Source organism: Sarcophilus harrisii, chromosome 3 (assembly GCF_902635505.1).
Source record: "Sarcophilus harrisii chromosome 3, mSarHar1.11, whole genome shotgun sequence".
NCBI lineage: Eukaryota > Metazoa > Chordata > Mammalia > Dasyuromorphia > Dasyuridae > Sarcophilus > Sarcophilus harrisii.
In genome coordinates this window covers 234,285,000-234,311,136 of record NC_045428.1, presented here as the reverse complement: position 1 = coordinate 234,311,136, position 26,137 = coordinate 234,285,000, and the positions used below count along the sequence as shown (strand labels likewise).

At 32.9% G+C, this 26,137-nt stretch overlaps 1 protein-coding gene across 3 annotated transcripts in view; it reads left to right on the top strand.

The window, feature by feature from the left end:
* Window positions 1-26,137, top strand: part of RRP1B (ribosomal RNA processing 1B) — a 78,191-nt gene that overhangs the window by 20,630 nt on the left and 31,424 nt on the right. For all 3 annotated transcript variants that reach the window (XM_031959214.1, XM_031959215.1, XM_003763388.4), the window contains 8 exons: window positions 3,576-3,658; window positions 5,608-5,665; window positions 6,959-7,044; window positions 7,455-7,516; window positions 10,123-10,252; window positions 12,545-12,609; window positions 13,333-13,511; window positions 23,045-23,139. In XM_031959214.1, the coding sequence (XP_031815074.1) occupies window positions 3,576-3,658; window positions 5,608-5,665; window positions 6,959-7,044; window positions 7,455-7,516; window positions 10,123-10,252; window positions 12,545-12,609; window positions 13,333-13,511; window positions 23,045-23,139 (758 nt within the window). The remainder of the gene's footprint in view (window positions 1-3,575; window positions 3,659-5,607; window positions 5,666-6,958; window positions 7,045-7,454; window positions 7,517-10,122; window positions 10,253-12,544; window positions 12,610-13,332; window positions 13,512-23,044; window positions 23,140-26,137) is intronic.

Sequence of the window (26,137 nt, the reverse complement as noted above, 5' to 3'; positions counted from 1 at the left end):
GATTATACTTATGGGAAACAGGGAACATAAAAGGGAGAGTTAACATTATTTTGTTTAATGTGCTGTAAATTTCTATATCAGAAATGTTTGTGTTCAGATTAAGAGTATATAAATTCATTGCATATCTTAACAGAAATTTTTTTTTGTTTTTTCAAAGTCTTCCTCAGCACAGAAAGTGTAATTGTCTATCAAGACAATCAGAAATGTTAAAACAAAACAAAACAAACAAGCAAACAAACAACCTGACTTTTAACCATATTGAGTGTCCAACATCTGATTTGATATTTCCTGATGATGGTCATGTTTTTCTGACTTATCCACACAATTGTAGGACTAAATCTACAATTGAGTAGTCTATAAATTTGTATATAGGGGTAACTAACTTAGGGATGACATGTGGACCCAACGTAAATGTTATTTTACAGTTTACTCATTCAATATTCTCATAATTTAATAATATTAATTTCACTGTTGTCTTAAACTTTTGCTCACCATTAAGCATATTGTCATATTCTCTCACAAATTTTTATCCTCTGCAAAGTTTAGCATCTCCAAAAGGTGATAGGTTCTTTCTTATTGATTGGTTTCAGAAGTGAAGCTTTTTTTTTCCTACATGAAATCATTTGAGTGAACTTACACACTTGAGTCCCTTTATTGCCAATGGCCAAAATCTTGTTCTAATCTGTTGTTCAACTGAAATCATTAGTATATAGGATCATAGAGAGTTGCCTAGAGTATTGAAAGGTTAAATGATTGATTTTCCTGGAGTCACACTAACTATATCAGCCATACGTCAAATCTAACTACCTTTAAGTTTAACACGTTTTATTCTATCCCTTGATATATTTCCTCACCAAAAAAAGAGAATATTTTCAGATTAAATATGCCTTGTTAACTGGGCATAAATCATCGTTGGGGACTGTATTTTAGTTAAATTATTTTTTATTGTAAATGGGTATTAATATTTCCTTTTTTTTTTTTTTTTTTTTACTGTGAAGCTGCATCTAAAAATTTTTTTATAGCTTTTTATTTACAAGTTATATGCATGGGTAATTTTACAGCATTGATAGTTGCCAAACCTTTTTGTTCCAATTTTTCCCCTCCTTCTCCCTCTCCCCTCCCCCAGATGGCAGATTAACCAATACATGTTAAATATGTTAAAGTATAAATTAAATACAATATTGGTATATATGTCCAAATAGTTATTTTGCTGTTCCAAAAGAATCGGACTTTGAAATAGTGTACCATTAGCCTGTGTAGGAAATAAAAAATGTAGGCAGAGAAAGGTAGAGGGATTGGAAATTCTATGTAGTGGTTCATAATCATCTCCCAGAGTTCTTTCACTGAGTGGAGCTGGTTCAATTCATTACTGCAGAACAATCTTTCTTACTGTAAAATGTAGTGGACTAAAAATAATAAATTGCATCTTAGCACTGTGAGATTTAAAATGGTAATTTTGGTGGGGTTTTTTGTTTGTTTGTTTGCTTGTTTTTTAAGATAAGAGCATTCTGTTGACTCCTGACCCACCCATACAATTTTTCGGCCATGTCTAGAATGAGTATTCTTTGAATTCGTAAATAGGATAAACAGGAATGTGTGTCAGGAACTTTTTTTCATTTTTTAAATGAAGTGATAAAAAATACAGTCCATAGTTCCACCTCTAATATATTCAGAGAAATTTTCAACATGTTTGCCTATGAAATAAAGACATCATATTATTTATAGTTGAAAGGAATTTATCTAATTTATCTAAAACTTCATTGCTTTATAGATGAGAATATTTTTGTTCTCATTTGCTTTTGGAACTGATAAAGTGCCAGAAGAGCTTTCTTTTTAGAATGGGGGTGTGTGTGTGTGTGTGTGAGTGTGTGTGTGTGTGTGTGTGTATGAGAGAGAAAATAGTTGATCAGATAGCTTGCATCTCCTTAAATTACATACTTCCTGTTCTTAGAGATTCTGTTTGTCATTTCCTATAATGAACTCTAGCTTTGCCACTATACTCCCTCTATATGGGAATCAGAGATCATCTCTGCCTTTAATTTCTATCAAACTCCAAATGAAGGCATTTTTAATCTCTCTGAGCATCAGTTTCTTCATGTGTAAAATGAAATTAGAAATATTTTAAATACTTGCCTCATAGAGTTGTTATGAAGAAAACATTAAATCTTATTAAAATGTCATAGAAAATGTAAGTTAGTCTCCTACTTTGTGGAACAGTGTGACTCTTGCCTCAATTTTTATTCCTGAGTCTTCCAATTTGATACTGCCTTAGGAAGAAATTAATTTGTTACACTGTGTGGATTGTCTTACTTCTGAGAATGGAGTATGAATATGAAATCTCTAGAATTAGTCTGGTTCTTTTTATGATTCACTGAACTATTTATTCTATGTGAGGTACCATGCCAGTGACAATTGAATTTTGGGAAAAAAAAAATAAAACACACTGTTAAATGAAAGGTCCTATTGCTTGAGGAAAGAATAAATTCTTAGTATGGCATCTTTTTCATTTTTAAGCAATATTTACTTTAATACCCTTTCATTTTATAAGTAACCTCTGATTTAAAAAAAAAAAAAAAAACCACAAATGAGTTTACTCCCAAAGAGCGTGAATGCTCCTGTTCTGTAAATATGGTAAAATTGTTGCAAATCGTGCAAGGAATGAATCTCTGAATAGTAAACAAGATTGAGTGCAGGAAATTGAGTATAGTCCTATATGTTGCATGGACATTTTTTATTCTTTAGAATGTTAGTATAATTGCTTTAATCTCTAGTGTGTACTTTTTTTTTTTTTTTTTTTTTTTTTTTTAGCTCTGGCTTTTGCTAACTCCAAAAGATTTATCTTGTCCTTTAATGAAATTTTGATACATTATCATATACAGAATACATCAGGGTTTCTAGTACAGCAAGATTGCATTTGTTCTTTGGTTATTTAGTAGCTACCTTTGGAAATATTCAGGACTATGTAGTATTTCTTATTTTTTTAGTAGTTTGTTTTATTTTCTCATTATTTTCAATAAGACTTTAACTACAGGAATAGAAAAAATAGCTACTTAACATCTAATGACTTAGTATGGATCATTTGTATTGTTAGTGAGAAGAGAAAAGTTAATGTTTTAGAATGGAAAAAGAGATTTGATGGAGAATGATTAAATATGAAATCATAGAAACCTTATATTAGGAAAAAGCCTTAGAGGTTATTTTACCCAACTACCCATCCAGTGGATAAATTCTGTTTTCATTATCCTTAGTAAGCCTGTCATATGACAGATTCATTGCACTGATAAAGCAGTCCCATTCCATTTTTCAATAACTTTGATTATTTAGAGAAACTTAGATTGAACCAAAATCCATTTCCCTATAAGTTCTATCCATTGGTCTTAGAACTCTTTTCTGTAGCCAAGCAAAATTTTGTTTCCCCATGCTCCCCAAACAATGAAAATAAAATTCATATCATTTATACATATGTTCTATGGATATTTTACTTTTGTTCCTTTGATTGTTACTGCCTATTTTTAGAGAAGGAATATATATATTTTTTTTCCACTAAGACTTTTGTGGGGGTTTTTATACTGTAGGTGGTTTCAGTCAAGAAGAACTATTAAAAATATGGAAAGGACTTTTTTATTGCATGTGGATGCAAGATGAATCTCTCCTGCAGGTAAGACCATTTACTTTGAGTTAGTTTAACAAAAAACCTTTTTTTTTTTTTCCTGAGGCAATTGGGGTTAAGTTACTTGCTCAGGGTCACATAGCTAGGAAGCCTTAAGTGTCTGAGAGCAGATTTGAACTCAGGTCTTCCTTAATTTAGGGCTGGTGCTCTATCCACTATACCACCTAGCTGCCCCTTCCAAAAAAACCTTTTTAAAACAATTAACTCTGTAAGGTAGATAGAAAAATTGGAAAAAGATTCCAATTTGATTAATTATACATTAGAATAAATGCCATCTACTTCACAGGATTGTGGTAAACACCATAATATAGTCATTACATTAATAAAGACAATTATCACTATTCAAGAAAATTTAATATCATAGCTGGAAGATATTAGAAAGCATCAAATCCAGCCTTCTCATTATATATATATATATATAGGATGAGGTAAGCAGGTATTTCAGGAAAGTTCTAGTATTCTCTCCATATTCCACACTGCCTCAGAAAAAGTAATGGAATTATGTGCCATAAATATTAACTGTAAAATGAAAGGTGTCCATAAATTTTAGATATATCTTCAGTTATAATTCAACAGAAACTACAGTAAATTGTTTTACATGTTTGTTTTTCCAGTGGAAAGATAATTTTCATGGTTCACTTTAAAAATGACACTATTCACTAAAAGTGACACTATTCTGCCATTTTAAAAATAATGCAATAGATAGATAAACTTCTATGAGTTTTAATTTGTAATATCAGCTGCTTTCTTAAATAAGACTTTTTAAACTTTTTCCCACTTCTTTTTCGCCCAAGAAATTTTTACATGACTCCATCTCAAATCTGAGCCAAATTGTTTCTGGCAGTGTTTGTGCATGCATAGCGCAGTGTGTGCATGTTGTGTGTTCAGATTAAAGGCTGTATTGAAGTCATGTGACAGAGAAGCCAAAAACACTTCAGATTCATTAAGTGTTTGATTCTTAATTAATTATTGGTTATCACTTCAGAAACTTTTTACTGTTGCCAAATTTTTCATGATCTCCACATGGAGTTGCAACCCATAGTTTTAAGAAGCTTTGCTCTAGAACACATAATTTGTGTTGTTGTACTGATTTTTGCCGATATAAATTTGCTACAGTTAGGATGTTTGTATAAATTGTTTTTTACTTGCATTGAAGATTAGTAAAACATTAGGTTTAATGGAAGTAAGAAAATTTGAAAGTATATTCAGAACCAGATTTTTGATCACAAAAAATCATAGATATCTCATTAAAATTAGTAAGATTTGCTTTGAGCAAATTTTAATTGAGCAGATTTTTTTTTTAATTTTTCCACAGTGATCTCCTGATTATATCCTTTAAACCCTATGTGTAATTTATGATACAATAAATAACATGCACTATGCTGTTTTTCTCCTGATAGTTGGAAAAATTTTAAATTGATACTTCTCAGTTCTTTGGTCACAATTTACATTTATCATTCTATGTTATCTTGATTTGTCTAAAATCAAAGATTGAGTTAGTAGTAGAGGTGGGATTTTCTTATGTATAGCTATAACATAGTTTCATTATCCGATCTCATTGTAAACTTCATTGTTTTTAAATTATTTGACTTTTTTAAAAATCACTGTATATGTTAATACCTGTGTTTGAAGAAACTGCCTGCTGATTTATATATAGACTAGATCAACTAAAGTGGCAAAAAGGGAATATTTTTCTGCATGACACTTAAACAGTATCTCAAAGACAGATTTTCTGATGTAATGGATCAGTGGAAATGAGGGATTTCATATATGATGTGAAGCACTCATTACACATATTTTCTAGTAGAAATTATGCTGAAAACGGGAGGCTCAGATTTTCTCAGCAGATATAAGAGGAGGGCACAAGTCATTATGTTGTCACTATGCATTGTTACCACATATTAACACCAGCATCTTTCTCAACCTCATCTTTACAGGAGGAATTAGCTGATACCATTTCCCAACTCATCCATGTTATTAACAACTTGGAGGCTCGTAAGTCTTATTTAATTTTGGGTGACATAGTTGGTCATCTTCTTTTTCTTTCTCTACTTTCCTTTAAAGTTTTGATATTTGCCTTTAGGTCTTAGGACAAGTATATAGTATAATCTACAAATCGGTCTTTAATGTTTTAACATTATGAAGACACAGGCTTCTGATTAACTACATGCAGACATTGCAAATATTCATTTATTTAAATTGAGTTGCTGTTTTAACAAATAACTATTTATTGATTAAAAATCTTAAAATACTTTAACAGGAACTTTTATATAGCTATATTCACATATTTGAGATAACTTCTTTGAATGGGCCTTTCTCAAGTTCAGATAACTGTTTAAAGCTAATGAAAACAAATAAGCAGTAATGCATTTTGGAAGATGGTTCATAATAATAGAACTGAATTTTAAAAGTGATGAGCACTCTAAGGATATTACTGAAACATTGAAACTTTGTACTTTATCCTGACATAAAAAAGAAAGAAAGAGAACAAAGTTAGTGTGCTCTATTTTAACAAGTCAAATCTTAATGATTCTAAAGATGGTTTTGTAACCCAAAGTTGCTTTCTGATCTTGAACTATATTTGGCCAGTAACAAAGGCAAATTTCTACAGAGAGCTACATGCACAGAGAATAACTTCACTTTTAAGTAGAAAAATGCAATGTGTAAGTTGAGTACCAATTGAATTTTGAGAAGATAAATGCCTAGCACACTTCCTGTCATATGCTTTGTGCTAAGGGCTTGTTGGTTAATAAAATGTATTATGCTTTTGCCTACCCAATTAACACATATGGAATGAAAATGTATGAGTAGATCTTCCAGAAGCTTTGAGGATATTCATAAAAAATAAATGATTTTTAATTAATTGTGGGCATAAGCCCAAGTTAAAAAGTTCTATGGATATGGATCAGAAAAAAAAAGATCTTAATTTTGAAGGGAATAGGCAAGCATATGTTAATTGTTTACAACATACCAATGTTAAGCGCTTTACAAATATTAGCTTAGTCATAGATAAGAAAAAATATGTGTTTCTAGGGACCCTACTTATTGGAATATAAACTTTCATATGTTTTCTATTATAAAATTTTATAAAATCTTTTATAAAAAAAATAAATTATTGGCCCTCATTTAGCATATTTTTTATTTCAGATTGCCCCAAAAGAATCATTTATAAGCATTGCTCTAAATGGTACATTAGTCTGAATGTGATCCTACATATTCTGATGTTGTTTGTAAAATGTAATGTGTTATCTTGGGAACTAGATGTTCATTTACTTTTATTCACTCTAGAACACCTATTCATCCAGACCTTTTGGAAAACCATGAATCGGGAATGGAAAGGAATAGATCAGCAACGTCTAAACAAATATTATATGGTAAGAACTTAGGTAGATTTTTGGTTTTATCTTCTTCAATTTTGTTACGTAACATTTAGTTAGTTATAATGTACAAATTCAAAATCTCTTGTTGGGGGAAATACTCAGAAACAAAGACATTCCAAGTACAAAAACAAAGTGTAAAATGAACAAACATAAAAATTAAAATTATAGAAATAGAAAGGTTCATCTTTAGCCTTTTATTTGCATGTTTGAAAAATTGAGGTTTGGCTTACTTCTGTGCTAATTTAAAAGGTACATTTGAGAAATACTACTTTGAGTACCATGTTATTGGGATTTATTATGGTATAAGCTTTCAGCATCTGGACTGCAACAATTGTGTCAGAACTCTTATACTGAACTAGATGGAAATGTCTACTTTATTATGTAACAAGTTTTTTTATCTTTAGCTAATTCGTTTGGTCCTGAGGCAGTCCTTTGAAGTATTGAAGAGAAATGGTTGGGATGAAAGGTTAGTAATCTACAAGATTTAGCCACAGTACAATACTTTGCACAGGGTAATCAATTCATAAACAGTTGTTAAATGACTCTCTTGATAGAAAACTTCAAGATCATGGATTTATTTAAAGCTTCAATCAACTCGTAAAATTATATGAATGTCAAAATGTTAGTGTTAAAGGCATTTCATAGTATAAGAGAAATGTATCACTAGAACTTGTCCAATAGAACTTGAAATCCAGTTAGAGGATGAGACATCAGTAAAAGTCAAGTGGGGGTAGCTACATAACACAGGGGATGTAGAGCACCAGCCCTAGAGTCAAATCCAGGCTCAAACAAAAGCTGTAGGCAAGTCACTTAACCCTAATTGTCTCAAAATACACACACACACACACACACACGTTTATAAAGTTCATTACAAACAGTAGTGCTTACTAATAGAAAGTTATAATTTATGTAATACATTTAGATATAGGACTTTTTAATAAAGTTCTAATGATTTTGGGGGAAAAAATGCAAAAGTAATTAGGACCAGGAACAATATGGGCTGGTAGAGAAGATTTCATATATCAGATATTAAGCTGGAAGAAATTGGAAGAAATGTCAATAGCCACTTGATACAAACTATCTCCAAAGAAAAGACGCTGCTTCCCACGTTTCAGACTAGTAGTCAGTCCAGCCTTTGCTTGAAGACCTCCAATGATATGAACTTTGTGGGTACCAGGAGGACCCTATGCACTGTTAAGATTTCTCTCTTTAGAAAAAAAGTAGTTTAGCATCATGGAAGTAAGTATAAGACTGAGGAGGCCTATGTTAGCATCTAAGGCAGGGGTCCTCAACCTACGCCCCCAGGCCAGATGCAGCAGCTGAGGACGTTTATCCCCCCCACCCAGGGCTGTGAAGTTTCTTTATTTAAAGGCCCACAAAACAAAGTTTTTGTTTTTACTATAGTCCGGCCCTCCAACAGTCTGAGGGATAGTGAACTGGCCCCCTATTTAAAAAGTTTGAGGACCTCTGATCTAAGGTATGAGCAGTATGACTCCAAAGCTAAAGCAAGTCACCTGGTCTTTTTGTTCTTCAATTAAAAAAAAATAGTGTTCTGTAAAACTCAGAATCTATATATGGTTTGTCAAGCTCAATCTCTCCTCTGATCTTTATTTACTGTGACACATAGCATTCTTCAACTTGTCCAAAACTTTTATCCTTCTCTCTAAACTCTCAACTATTTGGACTTTCCCTATTTCTATTCCAAACAATGCTCTTTCCTTCCAGTCTCTCAGCTTTGTAACTTTGGCATTATCCTTGCCTCCTTCCTCACCTCCCACTTCCTTACCAGTTCCATATATCCAGTTAGTTGCCAAATTTTACCACTTCTAATTCTACATCATCTTTGGCATTTGACCTCCTTACTCACACAGCTTTTGCCATAGTTCAATCCTTATCACCTCTTACTTGGACTACTGCAATTATCTTTTTGCCTCAAGTAGTTTACTTCTCCAATCTATCCTATATGCTGTTTCCACAGTAATTTGTGTAAATTTGACTAGCTCCAGAGGCAACTTGTTGCTTCTAGGATAAAATATAAAGTATGCCATTTAGCCATTAAAACGTTATACTAGGTTCAGCTAAGTGGTTCAATGGATAGAGCACTGGCCCTAGAGTAGGAAGGACTTGAGATCAAATTCAGCTTCAGACTTTCTTACTAGCTGTGTGAGCCTGGACAAGTCATTTAACCCTGATTTCTTCCTTCTGAAAAAAAAAAATCAAAACCCCAGTACAATAGGTAAGGGCCAAGATGTCAGAGAGAGGGGGAAAGCATATAGGCCCCACACTTACTCAACAAAGATCGAGAGAATGTACAAGATGGAATTCTGGTCAAAGAAACCAAGAAGTCCATTTTTCCATCTCAGGGTAGCTTAGGAAGAAAGAAACTGGGAAAGGAGTATATAAAAATATACCAAAGCCTTCCAAAAAAAATTACGGCTTGAATACAAGTCCAGCGTTCCTAGAAGAGTTAAAAAGAAAGTAAAAAAATTACTTAAAAAATTAAATGATAGCTGTAGAGGAAAGAATGGGAAAAGAGCTTGGAAAGAAAAATACGAAAAGAAAATTAACAGCTGGGTAAAGCCTTATGCTGTATGGTGCTTGGCTCCAGCCAGCCTTATTGACCAATACTCCCATTCTTGTACCTTGTGATCCAACCAAACTGACCTCTCTATACCTTGTACGTGCCAGTTTCTTCTCCCATTTTTTTTGCTGGGGCTGTCCTTTATGGCTAGAATACACTCATTCTAAGATTTCCCTTTTTCCCACAAAATGCATCTTAAATTACCACCTTCTGCCTGAAACTTTTCTTAATCTGTCCAATTACTAGTGTCCTCCCTCCCAAACTATTTTATATTTAAATACTTTGTATATATTTGTGTTCATTAACATATTTAACAGTGTTGTAAAGTATATATAAATACTTAACAAATTTGTTAATTGATTTAAATAACTTGTTATAGTTGTTACCAGAAAGGAAATATTTACACTTTGATCTATTTGACAGCTATTTTCAACTTTCAACTATAATACACATAATAGTTGAGACATTATGTTGTATTTTTTTTTCTCTAGCCGGATCAAGCTTTTTCTGGATGTCTTGATGAAGGAAATTCTGCACCCTGAGAGTAATTCTCCTAATGGAGTGAAATTTCATTTCATTGACATCTACCTAGATGAACTAGCAAAAGTAGGAGCGAAAGAGGTAAGGCCAGGATCCTATTTGTGGTATGTGCTGCTGGTTAAGCAGCTGTTAGCCGCCCAAGTAATTGAAGTAACCTGATGTATTTTTAAGGTTAGATTACTTCATATTTATGATACCATCCTATAAGAAATGAGTTTTTTTCCTAGTGTACAATTCACCAAGTTTCTTAAATCCCTTCATGATATAACATGATAATCCAAATAGCTACACTCAGAAACTTGCTGGCTAAGAGATCAAGCACTTTATAGACAGAATTTTTTTAACTCCTAGCATTGAATATTGGAGCCTTGGTAATTGAATGAAAGTATATCTAAAGACATATGCATGAATAATAAAGCATCTTTTCCTGTTAGTGCAGAAATAACTTTATTTTAAAATAATAGCCTTTTATTTTCAAAATACATGCAAAGATAGTTTTCAACATTCACCCTGGCAAAACCTTGTATTCCAAATTTTTCTCCCTCCCTTCTCCTCACCCTCCTCCCCTAGATATCAGGTAATCCAATATATGCTAACCATGTACAACTCTTCTATACATATTTCCTTATTTATCATGCTGCACAAGAAAAATAAGATCAAAAAGAAAAAAAATAAAGCAAGAAAAAACAAAAAAGGTGAAAACACAATGTTAAGATCCACACTCAGTTCCCACAGTTCTCTCTCTGGATGCAAATGGCTATCTCCATCACAAGTCTGTTGAAATTGGCCTGAATCACATTGTTGGAAAAAAGCCATGTCCATCAGAATAATTGTTGTATACAATGTTCTCTTGGTTCTACTCACTTCACTCAACATTAGTTCATGTAAATCTCTCCAGGCCTTTCTGAAATCATTCTGCTGATCATTTCTTATATAATAATAATATTCCATAAAATTCATATACCAGAACTTATTCAGCCATTCTCCAATTGATGGACATCCACTCAGTTTCCAGTTCCTTGACACTATAAAAAGGGCTGCCAGGCAAGATTAGAAGGGAAGCAATAAACTGGGAAAGCATTTTTGTAGTCAAAGGTTCTGATAAAGGCCTCATTTCCAAAATATATAGAGAATTGACCCTAATTTATAAGAAATCAAGCCATTCTCCCCAAATCACTATTGATCAGAGAAATGCAAATTAAGACAACTCTGATTTACTACTACATACCTGTCAGATTGGCTAGGATGACAGAAAAAGACAATGACAATTGTTGGAGGGGATATGGGAAAACTGGGACACTTGATAAATCGTTGGTGGAATTGTGAATATCTCCAGCCATTCTGGAGAGCAGTTTGGAGCTATGCTCAAAAAGTTATCAAACTGCATACCCTTTGATCCAGCAGTGTTACTACTGGGCTTATATCCCAAAGAGATCTTAAAGAAGGGAAAGGGACCTGTATGTACAAAAATGTTTGTGGCAGCCCTTTTTGTAGTGGCTAGAAACTAGAAATTGAATGGATGCCCACCAATTGGAGAATGGCTGAATAAATTGTGGCATATGAATGTTATGAAATATTATTGTTCTGTAAGAAATGACTAGCAGGATGATTTCAGAAAGGCCTGGAGAGACTTGCATGAACTGATGCTAAGTGAAATGAGCAGAAGCAGGAGATCATTATATACTTCAACAACGATACTATCTGATGATCAATTCTGATGGACGTAGCTCTCTTCAACAATGAGATGAAACAAATCAGTTCCAATTGTTCAGTAATGAAGAGAACTCTGAGCAAAAGAACTATGAGAAATGAGTGTGGACCACAACATAGAATTTGCACTCTTTCTGTGGTTGTTTGCTTGCATTTTTGTTTTCCTTCTCAGGTTTTTTCCTTTCTTTCTAGATCTGATTTTTCTTGTGCAGCAAGAAACTGTCTAAATATGTATACATATATTGCATTCAACATATACTTTAATATATTTAATATGTATTGGTCTACCTGCCTTCTAGGGGAGGGGGTGGACGGAAGGAGGGGAGAAAAGTTGGAATAGGTGGTTTTGCAAGGCTCAGTGCTGAAAAATTACCCATTCATGTGTCTTGTAAATAAAAAGCTGTAATAAAAAAAAGAGAGAGAAAAGCAGGATGGGGGTGGGGTGGAAGGGGCTGTCATAAACATTTTTACACATGTGAGTCCTTTTCCCTTTTTTATGGTTGCAGAAATAACTTAATTAAAAATTCTAAGTCAAACAATATTAAAATGCTTCAATGCTTCCCTTCAGGTGCTTCCTAAAAAACTTCATGCCTGCTATATCTTTGAAAAGGATTCAAAAGCTATTTTCTTTGTTCTTTTTTTCCCCATATTTTTCAATTGCAGCTTGTGGCAGATCAGAATCTCAAGTTTATTGATCCATTCTGCAAGATTGCAGCTAAAACTAAGGAGTAAGTAACTAAGGAGTAAAACTTATGTTTACTGCTGTGTATATAACTTTTTCAAATTCTCCTAACCTTGGTGGTGGTGGAAGGGGGAAGATCATCATATAGCCAGTCATGCTACACCCTAAATCTTCCTGTTTTGTTTATAAAAAGTTGTGTGTCATGAAATAGTAGTAAGAGCACTTGGCCTTGTTCTTGAAGTCCCAGCTATAATAAACACTTAATAATCTTGTGACTGGCACATTTAACCTGAGTATCTACTTACTCATCTGCAAGATGAGAATAATACTTGCACTCTTTCTTTCACAAGGTTATTATAAAGAATCTGCTTATAAACCTTAAAGAGCTATATAAGTGTGACGAATAGCTGTTAGTTAAAGACCAAGATAAAACCAACTCTGAAATATCAATTGGATACACTAAATTTTTTACTAATAGTTTGTTTAGCTATTAGTTTAACCCTGTTTCTGCTCAAGCAATCTGTTCCACTGATTATTGCCATCTGTTTTCCATTAAACTTTACTAGTCACTTAGTAATTTCATCATAATTGTTGTTAATATATAAGTGAATATTTCTTTGCACTTGGTCAAATGCTTGTTGATCAGCTGTCTAATCTTAAACATAAAGCAAATCAAAATCAGAAATTTAATCATAATTCCTTTATACATTTTTGCATAATAGGTCTCATTAATTTTAATCTCATTCTTTTCCTTTGCTTCTATCCCCAGCCATACCTTGGTACAAACGATAGCTAGAGGAATCTTTGAAGTCATTGTAGATCAGTCCCCCTTTGCCCCTGAAGATTTAATGGAGGAACAGAAAACTAATGGTGACAGTGAGTTGTCTGAGGAAGAAGAATCGGATAATGAGTTGACATCTAAAAAAGTAGTCATTAAAAAGAAACCAGGTAAGGAATGTCTTGAATTTTTATTTGCATTGTAAAAGCTGACTTTAGTACTTTAAAGTTTAAATCACATAATCTTCAAAATACTGTGAGGGAGGTGCTATTATTATCCCCATTTTACAGATGAGAAAATAGAATCACAGATTGTATGACTTCCCCATAACTAATATCAAGCATGATTTCAAACCCAGATCTTCTTGATTCTAGACCATCAAAGTGGAAATTCAGTAAGTTTCAGCCTAAACTGCCATTACTGGAGACATAGGGAATTCTGAGACTTGAAAGATCCTTAGCACATTTTCAATGTAAAACATTGATACCAAGGACAATGCTATATACTATTTCTATCTAGGCTATAACATACATAATTATGTTATTACCTGGCATAACATAATTCCAACATTTCTTTTTTAATGTTCTATGAACATTCCTCAGTGTTAACTGATAATAAATCTTCATTTTTTCATATCAACACTTAAGTTATCATTCCTGTTTATAGGAATAACTTAGGTGAAGAGCTAAGTGACTTTTAATAATTTTTTTAACAATATGATCGGCTTGTAAGTAATTCAGACTTCTTTTTTATAGATAATCTTCCTTCAATCTTAGATTCTTAAGGTGTTTTTTTTTTTTTTTTTTTTTTTTTTTTTTTTTTTTCTGAGGCAATTGGGGTTAAATAACTTAACCAGGGTCATACAGCTAGGAAGTGACCTAAGGTATTTCTTGAGAGAAAAAAAATTTTTTTTTTAGTTGTTCATCCTTTATTTCTTTTTTTTTTTTTAAATAGCTTTTTATTTACAAATATATGCATAGGTAATTTTTCAGCATTGACAGTTGCAAATCCTTTTGTTCCAACCTTTTCCCTCCTTTCCCCAACCCCTTCCCCCAGATGGCAGGTTGACCAATACATGTTAAATATGTTAAAGTATACGTTAAATACAAGATATGTATACATGTCCAAACAGTTATTTTGCTGTATAAAAAGAGTCGGACTTTGAAGTAGTGTACAATTAGCCTGTGAAGGAAATCAAAAATGCAGGTAGGCAAAAATAGAGGGATTGGGACTTCTATGTCGTGGTTTATAGTCATCCATCAGAATTGATTATCATATAGTATTGTTGTTGAAGTAAATAATGATCTTTTGGTCCTGCTCATTTCACTTAGCATCGGTTCATGCAAGTCTCTCCCGACCTTTCTGAAATCATCCTGTTGGTCATTTCTTACCGAACAATAATATTCCTTAATATTCATACACCACAATTTATTCAGCCATTCTCCAATTGATGGGCATCCACTCAGTTTCCAGTTTGTGGACACTACAAAGAGGGCTGCCATGAACATTCTTGCACATACAGGTCCCTTTCCCTTTTTTTAAATCTCTTTGGGATATAAGCCCAGTAGTAACACTGCTGAGTCAAAGGGTATGCACAGTTTGATAGCTTTTTGAGCATAGTTTCAAATCACTCTCCAGAATGGCTGGATGTATTCACAATTCCACCAACAATGTATTAATGTCCCTGTTTTCCCACATCCCCTCCAACATTCCGCATTATCTTTCCCTGTCATTTTAGCCAATCTGACAGGTGTGTAGTGGTATCTCAGAGTTGTCTTAATTTGCATTTGTCTGATCAATAGTGATTTGAACACTCTTTCATATGAGTGGAAATAGTTTCAGTTTCATCATCTGAAAATTGTCTGTTCATATCCTTTGACCATTTATCAATTGGAGAATGGCTTGATTTCTTATAAATTAGAGTCAGTTCTCTATATATTTTTGAAATGAGGCCTTTATCAGAATCTTTAACTGTAAAAATATTTTCCCAGTTTATTGCTTTCCTTCTAATCTTGTCTTCATTAGTTTTATTTGTACAAAAACTTTTCAATTTGATATAATCTTGAGAGAAAATTTAATCTTAAAAGGTTATAAAATTTCTTTAAGTTCCATCTTTTCTGAATATCACCATAATGTCATAATAGGGATTACAGTACTAGAATATGAAAAAGATTATATAAACTAAAAACATGAAAAATAGTCTTTTCCCCAGTTCTCTTTTTAAACTATGTATAAATATTACTTTAACTATTGATAGTCTAAAAATAAAATTCTTGTCCCATGAGTGGTTAAAATAACTTAATTGTATCACTAATATAGGATATTGACCTTAAAGTCCGGAAGATCTGGGCTTCTTCAGTCCTTCCTTTGATATTTAGTACTTCTCTGTAAAATTTACATAATAGTACTTGGAATCCCTACCTCACAGACTTATTTTGAAGCTCAAATGAATTAATGGATGGGGAACCATTTTGCCAGTATGAAATAACTGTAAATGTTATTTTTATTCACATTCTTTATATAAGTTAAACCAAAAGACACAGGAAATTGCAGATAAATGAAAAGATGGTTCAAAGTTTTCATTGGTGAAACAAATAAAGGAGTTGGCAAAGATAATTTTATCAAAGGTCCCAAGGCAACAAAACAAGCATTTCATAGAACACTTGATTGATTTTCTATATATGCATGATGAATGCCAGCAAAAAAAAAGATTGCTATGAAGTTAAAATTTAATTCTCCAAATCAAGTCAACATATACATTGATATTTGTTCACTTCATTGCAAAGGTAGGAACATTGGAGAATGGTAAAAAACATATTAGAAAGATATTGTTTGAAACTAGGAAATAAAAGAAGCCAGACATGAAGGAAGCTTCATGAAACTTGTAAGGTACTTGATATGGTGAAATTGATAAATTTAAATTGATTACATATTTTATATTATTCTTTTTATACTGAATAGTAAGCTCTTCTAAACTTGATTTGAATTGAATTAACTATATCTTGACAGACAAAATATTTACAGATGAATTCATAACTGTATTAGCTATCTGCAGTAATACCATTGACTTGCTAGTATACAGGTCAAAATTAATACCAAATTAGAAGAATAAAGATAAAAAGGTATAGCATTCAATCAAAACAGTTCCAACCTGACCTATTAACACAAGTCATCTCTTCCCTTCCTCACCTTCCCTCCTACCCCCATGAGAAGTCAATAAAAAAAAGATACTGACTCTGATTATCATGACAGATGGGAGTTTGATGTGAAGAGGCCAACAACAAGATACATCATATAAATATACATGAAGAGGTCAAGAGAATTCAACTACCTCATAAGCTAACAAATACTTGAATCTTATTAATATAACCAAAGACAACAGCATTTTAGAATATAATCCTTTTTATTAAATGTTACAGGGGGAAATAATTTACAAAATGAGTCTGCAAAAAACTTATTTTCATGACCAGCTAGATCTGACTAGGCCAAGTCATCCTCAGAGACTAGAGATGAAACTGGGAAGAAATTAATAGACAAAAAAGGAAAATGCTTCCTAGGATCTTGAAAACTTAATCTATTTCACTCCCTTACGATAGGAACAACTTCATTTAGATTCTTTACACTTCATGATTGATTACACTTACATGCTACATGACGATTTGGAATTATATACATCAGGAAATTGAGAAGCTAGATCGACTAAACCAGACCAATGGAGAATACAAGATCCCTTTTTAAAATTAACTTTTGATTGTCACAAAGCTTTTGAAGTGCCCTCCAAAAAATTATCTTGCACGTAGCAGCAAGGGTGATATATTGGTTAAAATACCAAGCCTGAAGTCAAAACCTTAGTTCAAAGCTAACTTCAGATACATAGTAGCTGTATGATTCTGGGCAAGTAACTTAATCTGTTTGCCTCAGTTTCTTTATATGTAAAATGGCATAATAATAGCACCTACCTTCCAGGTTTGTTGTGAGAATCAAATGACATAATTGTAATCACGCAGCACAGTTCCTGGAAAACAGTAATTAGTTATTCTTATGATGTGTAAAGAATGGTAGTTGTAACCATAAAGATAACTTTATTCAATAGTCTTCTAATTATAAATCTCATCATTAATTGTAAACCTTAGTCATAAAACAGGTAGATAGATGCTCTTCAAGGCTTTCTATCATTTTCCACAAAGAATTCCTGTAGAGATCCTCCAAGTGTTCCTTTTTGTGGATGATATTATAATAATTAAGTTAATTAATTGATTTAATTCCCAAATACTAATTGGTATCTCATTTAAGATACATGACCGTTCAGAAAAATAAGTTTATGAAAAAGCCTGTTTATATGACTAATGTGTAGTTATCTGGGTAGATAGTCTGTTTTTTTAACCCACTAGTACATATATCTCACAGATAAATCATTTTAGATGGAGCAAATTTGTTTCAGAAATTTCTTTCCTAGGGGCACTTAGTTGGCACAGTGAATAAAACAACAGCCCTAGTTAAATCAGCCCTCAAACAGTTAATATTTAATAGCTATGTATCCTTAGGCATGTCACTGAACCCCAATTACCTTGCCAAAAAAAAAAAGAAAATTTTTAAAATCAAGATCAACCAATTGACCATTACATTAATTAGAATTCTTTTCTTTTTTCATATTGTTTTTTATATTTTGAAAATTATTCTAATAATTCTTGTACCTTCCTATCAGCTTATTGAAGTCTTTCAAATTTCTCTGAATTTCTCATACATATTCCTGGCAATCCAATGATATTACATTCATACTACAACTTTAAAGATGTTCTCCCAATTGTTGAATGCTCACTTTTAGTTCCAATTTTTTGCTTTGCCACACAAGGTATTACTTTGATTATCTTAATATATATGAGACCTTCTGTCTTCTATCTAACCTGTAAAATAGTGAAGGCTTCATGAAAAATGTTTTGGAGTTGGGGAGAGAGGTGTCAAGTTTGCTACATAAAAGGTGTCATAATTACCAAAAAATGCATTACATCATGCAAGGTATTTGGATTTTGAATGCCTTGCTACTCTAAACATTTTGGGCATCAATTTGAAGTTTTTAACTTAGAATTAGAATCCAATGTATTCTTGTTTTTTCCTTCTGCTGATATTTCAGACTCCCTAAGTTGCATGATTGAGAAAAAATGCTAATAAATAATCATTGTCTGGGATTATCTTTCTCCTTAAATCTACAAAAGCAATGAGTTTTCCTATCTTAGTTTTTTTCTTTTTTTAAGTTTATTTTTGTGAACTTGACAAACATTAATAGATATTAACATTTTACTGTGCAAAAAATATTGTATATGAAACTATGGGCTGTTATACAATTTTTCTAAATTGTATATTAAATTAATGTGGAATTCCAAAACTTCCTTCTTATCTGTATTCCCTTCAGATCTTCCTTTTCTCTTTATAATTACAATGTTCTTTTTTTTTTTTTTTTTTTTTTTTTTTGTAGTTTTATGGGTAAGGGAAGTTTATTATTACTAGTTTGTCCCATACTCCACAGATGTAAATTACCACAAGAGGTAGGAAGTGTGCTTAATAATCAGTCTACTGAAGTCATGATTTGTCATTGCATATTTCAGAAATGTGAAATCTTTTTGGTTATTATTGTAGTAACTGTTTAAATTTTTTTTGAAACTGCTCATTTTTCTCTGGCTCACTTCATGCAGGTTTTCCCAGGTTTTTCTGAATCCGTCCCTTACAGCATAATATTCTATTATATGGGAATGTTCTTTGCTACCGTAAAAAGTGCCGCTATAGATATTTTTGTATATATTTGGATTCTTTTATTTTATCTCTTAGGAGTTGTATGTATAATAGTGGTATCTCTAGGTCAAATAGTAATAACAGTGTTGTTTTGTTTTTCTTTTTTACATAATGTTAACTATGTGAATTTTTGTTTCAAATGTTTATATATAATTGGATTCCTTTTTCTAACATCAAGATACTCTCCCATTTTTGGGGCAAGTTGATCCATGCACATTCACAATCATATTCTTTCATCATACGTTCTTAATAATTTTTCTCTTCTTTGACCTTTTCTTCCCTCCCCCCCCCCAAAAAAAAAAACAGAGAAAGAAAAGAGGATCAACATTAGCAGTCTATAATTATAGTCTTATCCCATTTCTCTGCATACTTTTGTGACATCCCTCAATCACTGGTTCTCATTCTCTTTTCCCCATTCCCATCTGTTTTCCTCTTGAATTTCATATATTTCTATCTATACTACGCATGTGCATATGTGTGATTTCAACCATCTTTATCTACTTTAAATAAAACTGAGGTTCATGAGATGAATGTCCACTCCTTTTTACACATTTGTATACTTTCATGGACCCAATTATGAGATATGGTAAATTATTTCCCATTCTTCCTCATTTTTTGTCTTAATGTATTCCTTTCTCTCCCTATCATTTCCTCTTTTAAAACCAATGAAATCACATGTAAACATTGCATTTTTCTTTGTTTACTCATTGTGAATCTCATGTGAAGTGGGATTCTAAAGGAAGACCAGTCTGTTCTGTCCCTGTTAGAATGTAAGTAAGCTGCTGTTAATCATTTAACCCCTTCAGCTTGCTTAAGAGGATTAGGTTTCACTTGTCTCTCCTGTATGTGTTTCAAAATTTATGCTTAACTTCCTAATTGAAAAATAGTCAATGATATTAAACATGGTGTTTTCAGAAGAAGAAATCAAAGTTATCTATAGTCTTATAAAAAATTCTCTATTAATTCTCACTATTAATTAGAGGAATGCAAATTAAAACTGGCATGACAGAAAAGGAAAAGGAAAAATGTTGGAAATTTGGAAAAAATGGAACACGAATGGTGGAGTTATGAACTAGTCCAACCATTCTGGAGAGAAATTTGGAACTCTGCCCAAAGAGCTATAAAACTCTACATATCCAGCAATATCTCTTCTAAGCTTGTAACACAAAGAAATAAAGGAAAAAAGGATATGTACAAAAAATATTTATGGCCTCTCTTTGTAGTGACAAAAATTGGAAATTGAGGAGATGCCTATCAGTTGGGGAATGACTGAACAAGTTGTATATGATTGTGATAGAATATTAATTTTATGACAAGCAGGATGGTTTCAGAAACCAGTTCAGTCTAGGAAGACTTTTATGAACTGATGCAGTGAGGTGAGCAGAACCCAAAGAACATTGTACACAATAACAGTAACATTGTGTGATGATCAACTGAGTGATTTTCTGTTTTGGCCAATATATCTAAAACAATTCCAAAGACATAAGATGAAAAATGTAGGTCTGTCTCCAGAGAGAAAACTTGATATAGAATGAAGATTGAAACATAATGTTTTCACTTTATTCCCCCCCACACCTTTTTTTTTTTTTTTTTTTTTTTTTTGGCACCATGACTAATATAGAAATGTTTTACTTTATTCACACATAAAATTGGTAGTACAATCCCTGTTTTCAAGAAGCTTGTACTGTCTAATGGGGGAGACAACATGTTAGCAACACTGTTCACACAAGGCATATATAGTATAAATGAGAGGTAATTTCATAGGGATTGCAGAAGCAATGAAGAGATCTCTTATAGAAGGTGAGATTTGAACTGAGTCTTAAAATCCAGGTGGGATAAGAGTATATTCTGTCATGAGGGACAGCCAGTGAAACAGAATGGAGTCAAGTATCATGAACGAAGAACAGCAAGAAAGCCAGCACCACTAGATTATAGAGTATGTGGAAGAGACTGAAAAGGTAGGAAGGGATGGATTGTAAAGGACTTTAAAATTGATCTTATAGATAATAGGGAACTATTGGAGGTTTTTGAAATAGGACATGGTCAGATCTGTTTCTTAGGAAGGTCATTTTGTCAGTTAAGTCAAAGATAAATGAAAATAAGGAGACACTTGAGACCAGGAGCCCACCACTAGACAGCTGCCATAGTTAGGCTGTGCATACCTTTTGACCCAATAATACTGCTCTGAAGTCTATACCCTAAATTGATGTACAAAAATATTTAGAGCAGCTTTTTCCTAGTGACAAAAGAAATGGAAACCGAGGGGCAGCGGTGGGAAGAAGAATCCATTCATCCATGGCATAAAAATGTAATGGAGCACTGGGATCATCACAGAAACCTGGGAATACTTTTTTGAACTAAGTTAAGTAAGCAGAATCAGGAGAAATAGACAAATGGTTTTGGAAGACTTGAGAATTTTGGTCAATAGGGAAAAAACCCCACAGCTTCGGAGAACTCATGAAACATGCTGTCCACCTCCAGAGATAAAGAACTCCTCAGAGTTAAATGAATTTGGAATGCATATTGAAACATGGGAGGATTTTTGGAAATGGCTAATCTAGGAATTTATTTCCTTGACTGTGCATGTTTGTAAGAGGTTTTTTGTTGTTGTTGAGAGGGAAGGAAAGATGGGAAGAAAGAATTCATATCTGAAAATAAAAGAAAACTGAATTTTTAAAAAGTTTGAAATGTAATGTGAGTTTTTTTGTTTTTTTTTTAACTAGTTTAGATCTAAACCAGGGTGTTACTTGTGTGAGTGAAGAGAAGGCATACAGGAGAGAGGTTATAAATGTAGAAACAAGACATACCAACAGATTGGATAATAAGGAAGGAAATGAAAGTAAGTTGAGGATGGCAACTAGGTTGCAAGCCTGCTTGACCAGGAAGATAAAGTATCCTCAATAGAAATAAAGAAGTTAGGAAGAAGAGAGGATCTGAGGGGGGTAGTAGGGGAATGAGATAATCATCTTTTTGTGCAGTCCTCCACTTGAGTTTTCCAGCTTTTCCCTTTGGTTTTATTGATCATTGCTTCATCTCTGAACTTTTAAAATTTTTACTGGGTAGTTACACTTGGCTATAATCTCTATGACCTTAAGGATTCAAATGTAATTTTAGCAAAATAAATATGGAAGAGAGGAGAAAAAACTGACTTCATCTGGAATTCAGAACTGTGCCTTCTCTACTACTGTAGTCTCATCCTGGTATTTACTTCATTGTCTGGGGCCTCCAGACCTGGAATAGTTTCTCTCTCTCTGCCTTTGCCCTCCCACCCCACCTTTCCACCCATCAAAGGTATTTTTCTACTAGTTGTGTTACAAGTTTTTCATTGGTGAGTGATATTGGGGTAGGCTGCATTTTACAGAAGAATCAACGCTGGCTTGCCTTTATTCTCCTTCTGGCCCTGTTTCTAGCTTCCCTTAAACATCAAAATCTTGCCCCTTCATCTGATACCTTGCTCCTTTCTCCCCCACTTTTTGCCTCCATTTCATAGGTTATTTTCTGCTATTAAAATGTAAGCTTGGGCCGGGAAAGGAGGAGGGGGTATAGAGATTATCTTTTAGCTTGTATTTGTATCCTCAGTGATTAGATACAGTACCTATAATGTAGCATTTAACAAATGTTTGTTTTCTTTCTTCTTTGACCTATGTGCAGTATAGAAATATTTTTAGAAGAGGGAATTTGTGATAGTATATTTTCATCTGCTTATGTAGAAAGTCTGAATAAAGAGAAAGAAATGTATATGATATTTCTTACTTGTCCTTTAACCCTAGTGGCTGAACAATTTTAATCTTTGGGAAAGTATAATCATTAAAAGCTATTGATTTTCTGCTTGAATTAAGTCCCCCTACAAATGATGATTCTTAGGTTCTTAATATTTCAAGCCTTTTGTAAAATATCTTTGGATTTATTTTGCCAGAGGTAGACAAATATTCAACAAAAAAAGATGGATGGAATGTTGAAGAGGAAAAGGATGACAATGGGACCTCCGAAGATGCGGGTCTGCTTCTCCAGGTTAGTGGCTTTTTTCACTTTACATAGCACATAAATTTACTCTTTTTTTTTTTTTTTTTTTTTTTTTTTTTTTTTTTTTTTTTTTTCCCCCTTTTGCTGAGGCAATTGGGTTAAGTGATTTGCCCAGGGTCACACAGTGAGGCAGTATTAAGTGTTTGAGGCCAGATTTGAACTCAGGTCCTCTTGACTTCAGGGCCAACACTCTATTAGATTTATTCTTAATAAGCTTATTTGATTTAATTCAGAGCCAAGTCCAATTAAACAATGAGCTTAATGAAGTGGGATACTGTGCTCCGTCTTTTAAATTTTTTAATTTCAATTTTTTTAATTTTAATAGCAAAATGAGAGCTTTAAAAATATATAATCCTGTTTTAAAAGTAAATAACAAATTATTGACATTATTTTCAAAACAACCCTGCTTGTCTGTGCTCCCTTTGAAACCTATTCAATTCTTTGCATTTTAGAAAATATATTTCAATGGATTTTTTTTCCTTTTGGTATCATTGACTAACCAATATGTTAGCAGCTAGTTGCTCAGTGGATAGAAAACTAGGGAAGACTCAAGTTCAAATGCATTATTAGTTTTGTGTGACCCTAAATGACTCACTTAACTTTTTTGGACTTTAGTTTCTTCATCTCTAAAATGAGGGTAATAACAGCACCTACCTCAATTTTTGTGAGGATCAGATGAGAATATTTTTAAAAGTCCTTTCAAAACTTTAAAATACTTTGTAAATTCTAGTTATAATAGACCCTAAACCACTTCTCCATTAAAAACAAAGAAGGAAATAAATCTCTTAACACAGTCTCACACACACACACACACACACACAAAATGTTCATACATAGCCATGTACAGAAATATCAACCTCTGCACTTTGAGTTCATCATCTTTCAAGATATATGGTTGGTATTAATCAAAATTCTTAAGTCTCAATATTAGGAACAAACAAAATAATTTCAGAATTCATGAACATGATGATGTGGGTCATGGCAAGATGAAGGATTGAACTCCTCTGTGTAGCTAAGGTGATGAGGTAGAGTTCCTTTGTAAATGAAATTTTTGATTGTAAGCTTATATCTTATTATATTCACAATTCTCTCATCTTTTGGTAGAAGCAGCCACATCTTATGTGGTCTTGACTTTGGTTCCTTATTACTTGATCTGTTTTTTGATAGATACTTGTATTTTTCCTTTGACATATTAACATGGGAATTCTGAGTTTTAGCACCAGTATTTCAGGGATTTTATTTTAAAATACCTTTTACAAAGAAATTCATTGATATATTGTCTCTGTCTTCACTTTGCCTTTTAATTCTAACAGATATATGGGCACCTTTTGAGTTACCTATATTATTATTATTTTTATTATTTTTTTAATTTTTATTTTATTTTTTGAATAAAATAGACAGGTCCCTTTTAGGTCATGACTTTGAAGTAATCAGATGATTCTTGATTTTTTTTTTCTCTTCTACCTATTTTCCAGGTCATTTTTGTTGATAATCAGATATCTTTTATTTTAATTCTTTTTTAATAGGGGTGGGGAGGGGTTTCCTAACATTTCTTAATGTTCCATGTAGTCATTGATTTTTGTTTGGTTTATTCTGCTTTTCAGAGTACGTTTCTTGGGTAAGAGTCACACATTTACTTTTATAACTTATTTATTTTTCTTCCAGTTCTATCCTGCAGAATTATTTTTATTTTTTAATCTCTTCCTTCATTTCTTCTAAGCCTTCATATAGTCGTTGTGGAAAATCCACTTTTTCTTTGAATTTCATCTTGTAGTTGCAGAATTATTCTCTCATTTGCAATAATCTTCATTTTTCTGGGTTGAAGTCTTTGGTTTATGCATCTTTCTAGATGTATTTTCTGAATTAGAACTTGCCAAGTTCAAGCTCCCCCTTCTATTTTTTACGTCAGATGGTCAACCCTTCTTGGTCTAAGGCAACCAGGTGGTACAGTAAATAGAGCACTACTAGACCTTAGGAAGACGTGAATTCAAATCTGTCCTTTAAACACTTAATAGTTTTGATACCCCAGCAAGTCACTTAAGTCCTATTTGTTTCCCTATCTCTAAAATGGGGATAACAGTCTGTATGTATTAGCCCCCAGGATTATTGTGAGGCTCCAGTAAGATCCTTGACCTCTGACACTCTGAGGTTCAGCCTGCTAAAACTTAAAGCTTTCTTAGAGTTAGAGCAGCTAGGTGGCATAGGGATATCAGGCCTGGAGTCTGGAAGACTCATCTTCCTGAATTCAAATCTGATCTCAGATATTTCCTAGTTCTTTAACCCTTTACTAGTCACTTAACCCTATTTGCCTTAGTTGCCAAGAAAACCCCAAATGAGATTGTAAAGAGTTGGACATTACTGAACCACTGAACAACAATTGTTAAGTGTTCTTAACCTCTTGTGTCATGAGGCAGCTAAATGATATTATAAATGGAGTACTTGACCTGGAATTAACAAGATCCAAGTTCACATCCAATTTCAGACACTTAATAGCTGTGTAACCACAGGCTGTTTAACTGTATTCTCTGTCTACCTTCTCTAACATGAGGATAATAATAATAATAATAATAATGTATACCTTCTAGGTGGGTTTTAAGAATAAAAGAGTACTATTTATAAAGATGTCTGTAGTTTAAAATGAAATGTAAATGCTATCAGATCCATTTGGCAGTCTTGTAAAGCCTGTGAACTCTTTCTCAGAATAATTGTTTTAAATGCCTAGCATAAAATACACAGATTTTGCAACAAAAACAGATTATCAATTATCAAAACGTTTTTGAAAAAGAATTTCATGGACCCCAGGATAAAAACCACTATTCTCAGACACCTCAGGACAGGACAGAGTATTAGGGACTTCAGGATCTTTAGGCTCTACTATACTGTTAAGTCTGAACATTACCCACTTGCTCTGCTGTTCACTGCTGTTCTCGTAGCATCCCTGATTCCTGCTAGAGATTTCTAACTGTAGAGGGAATTGAGAGGCTTT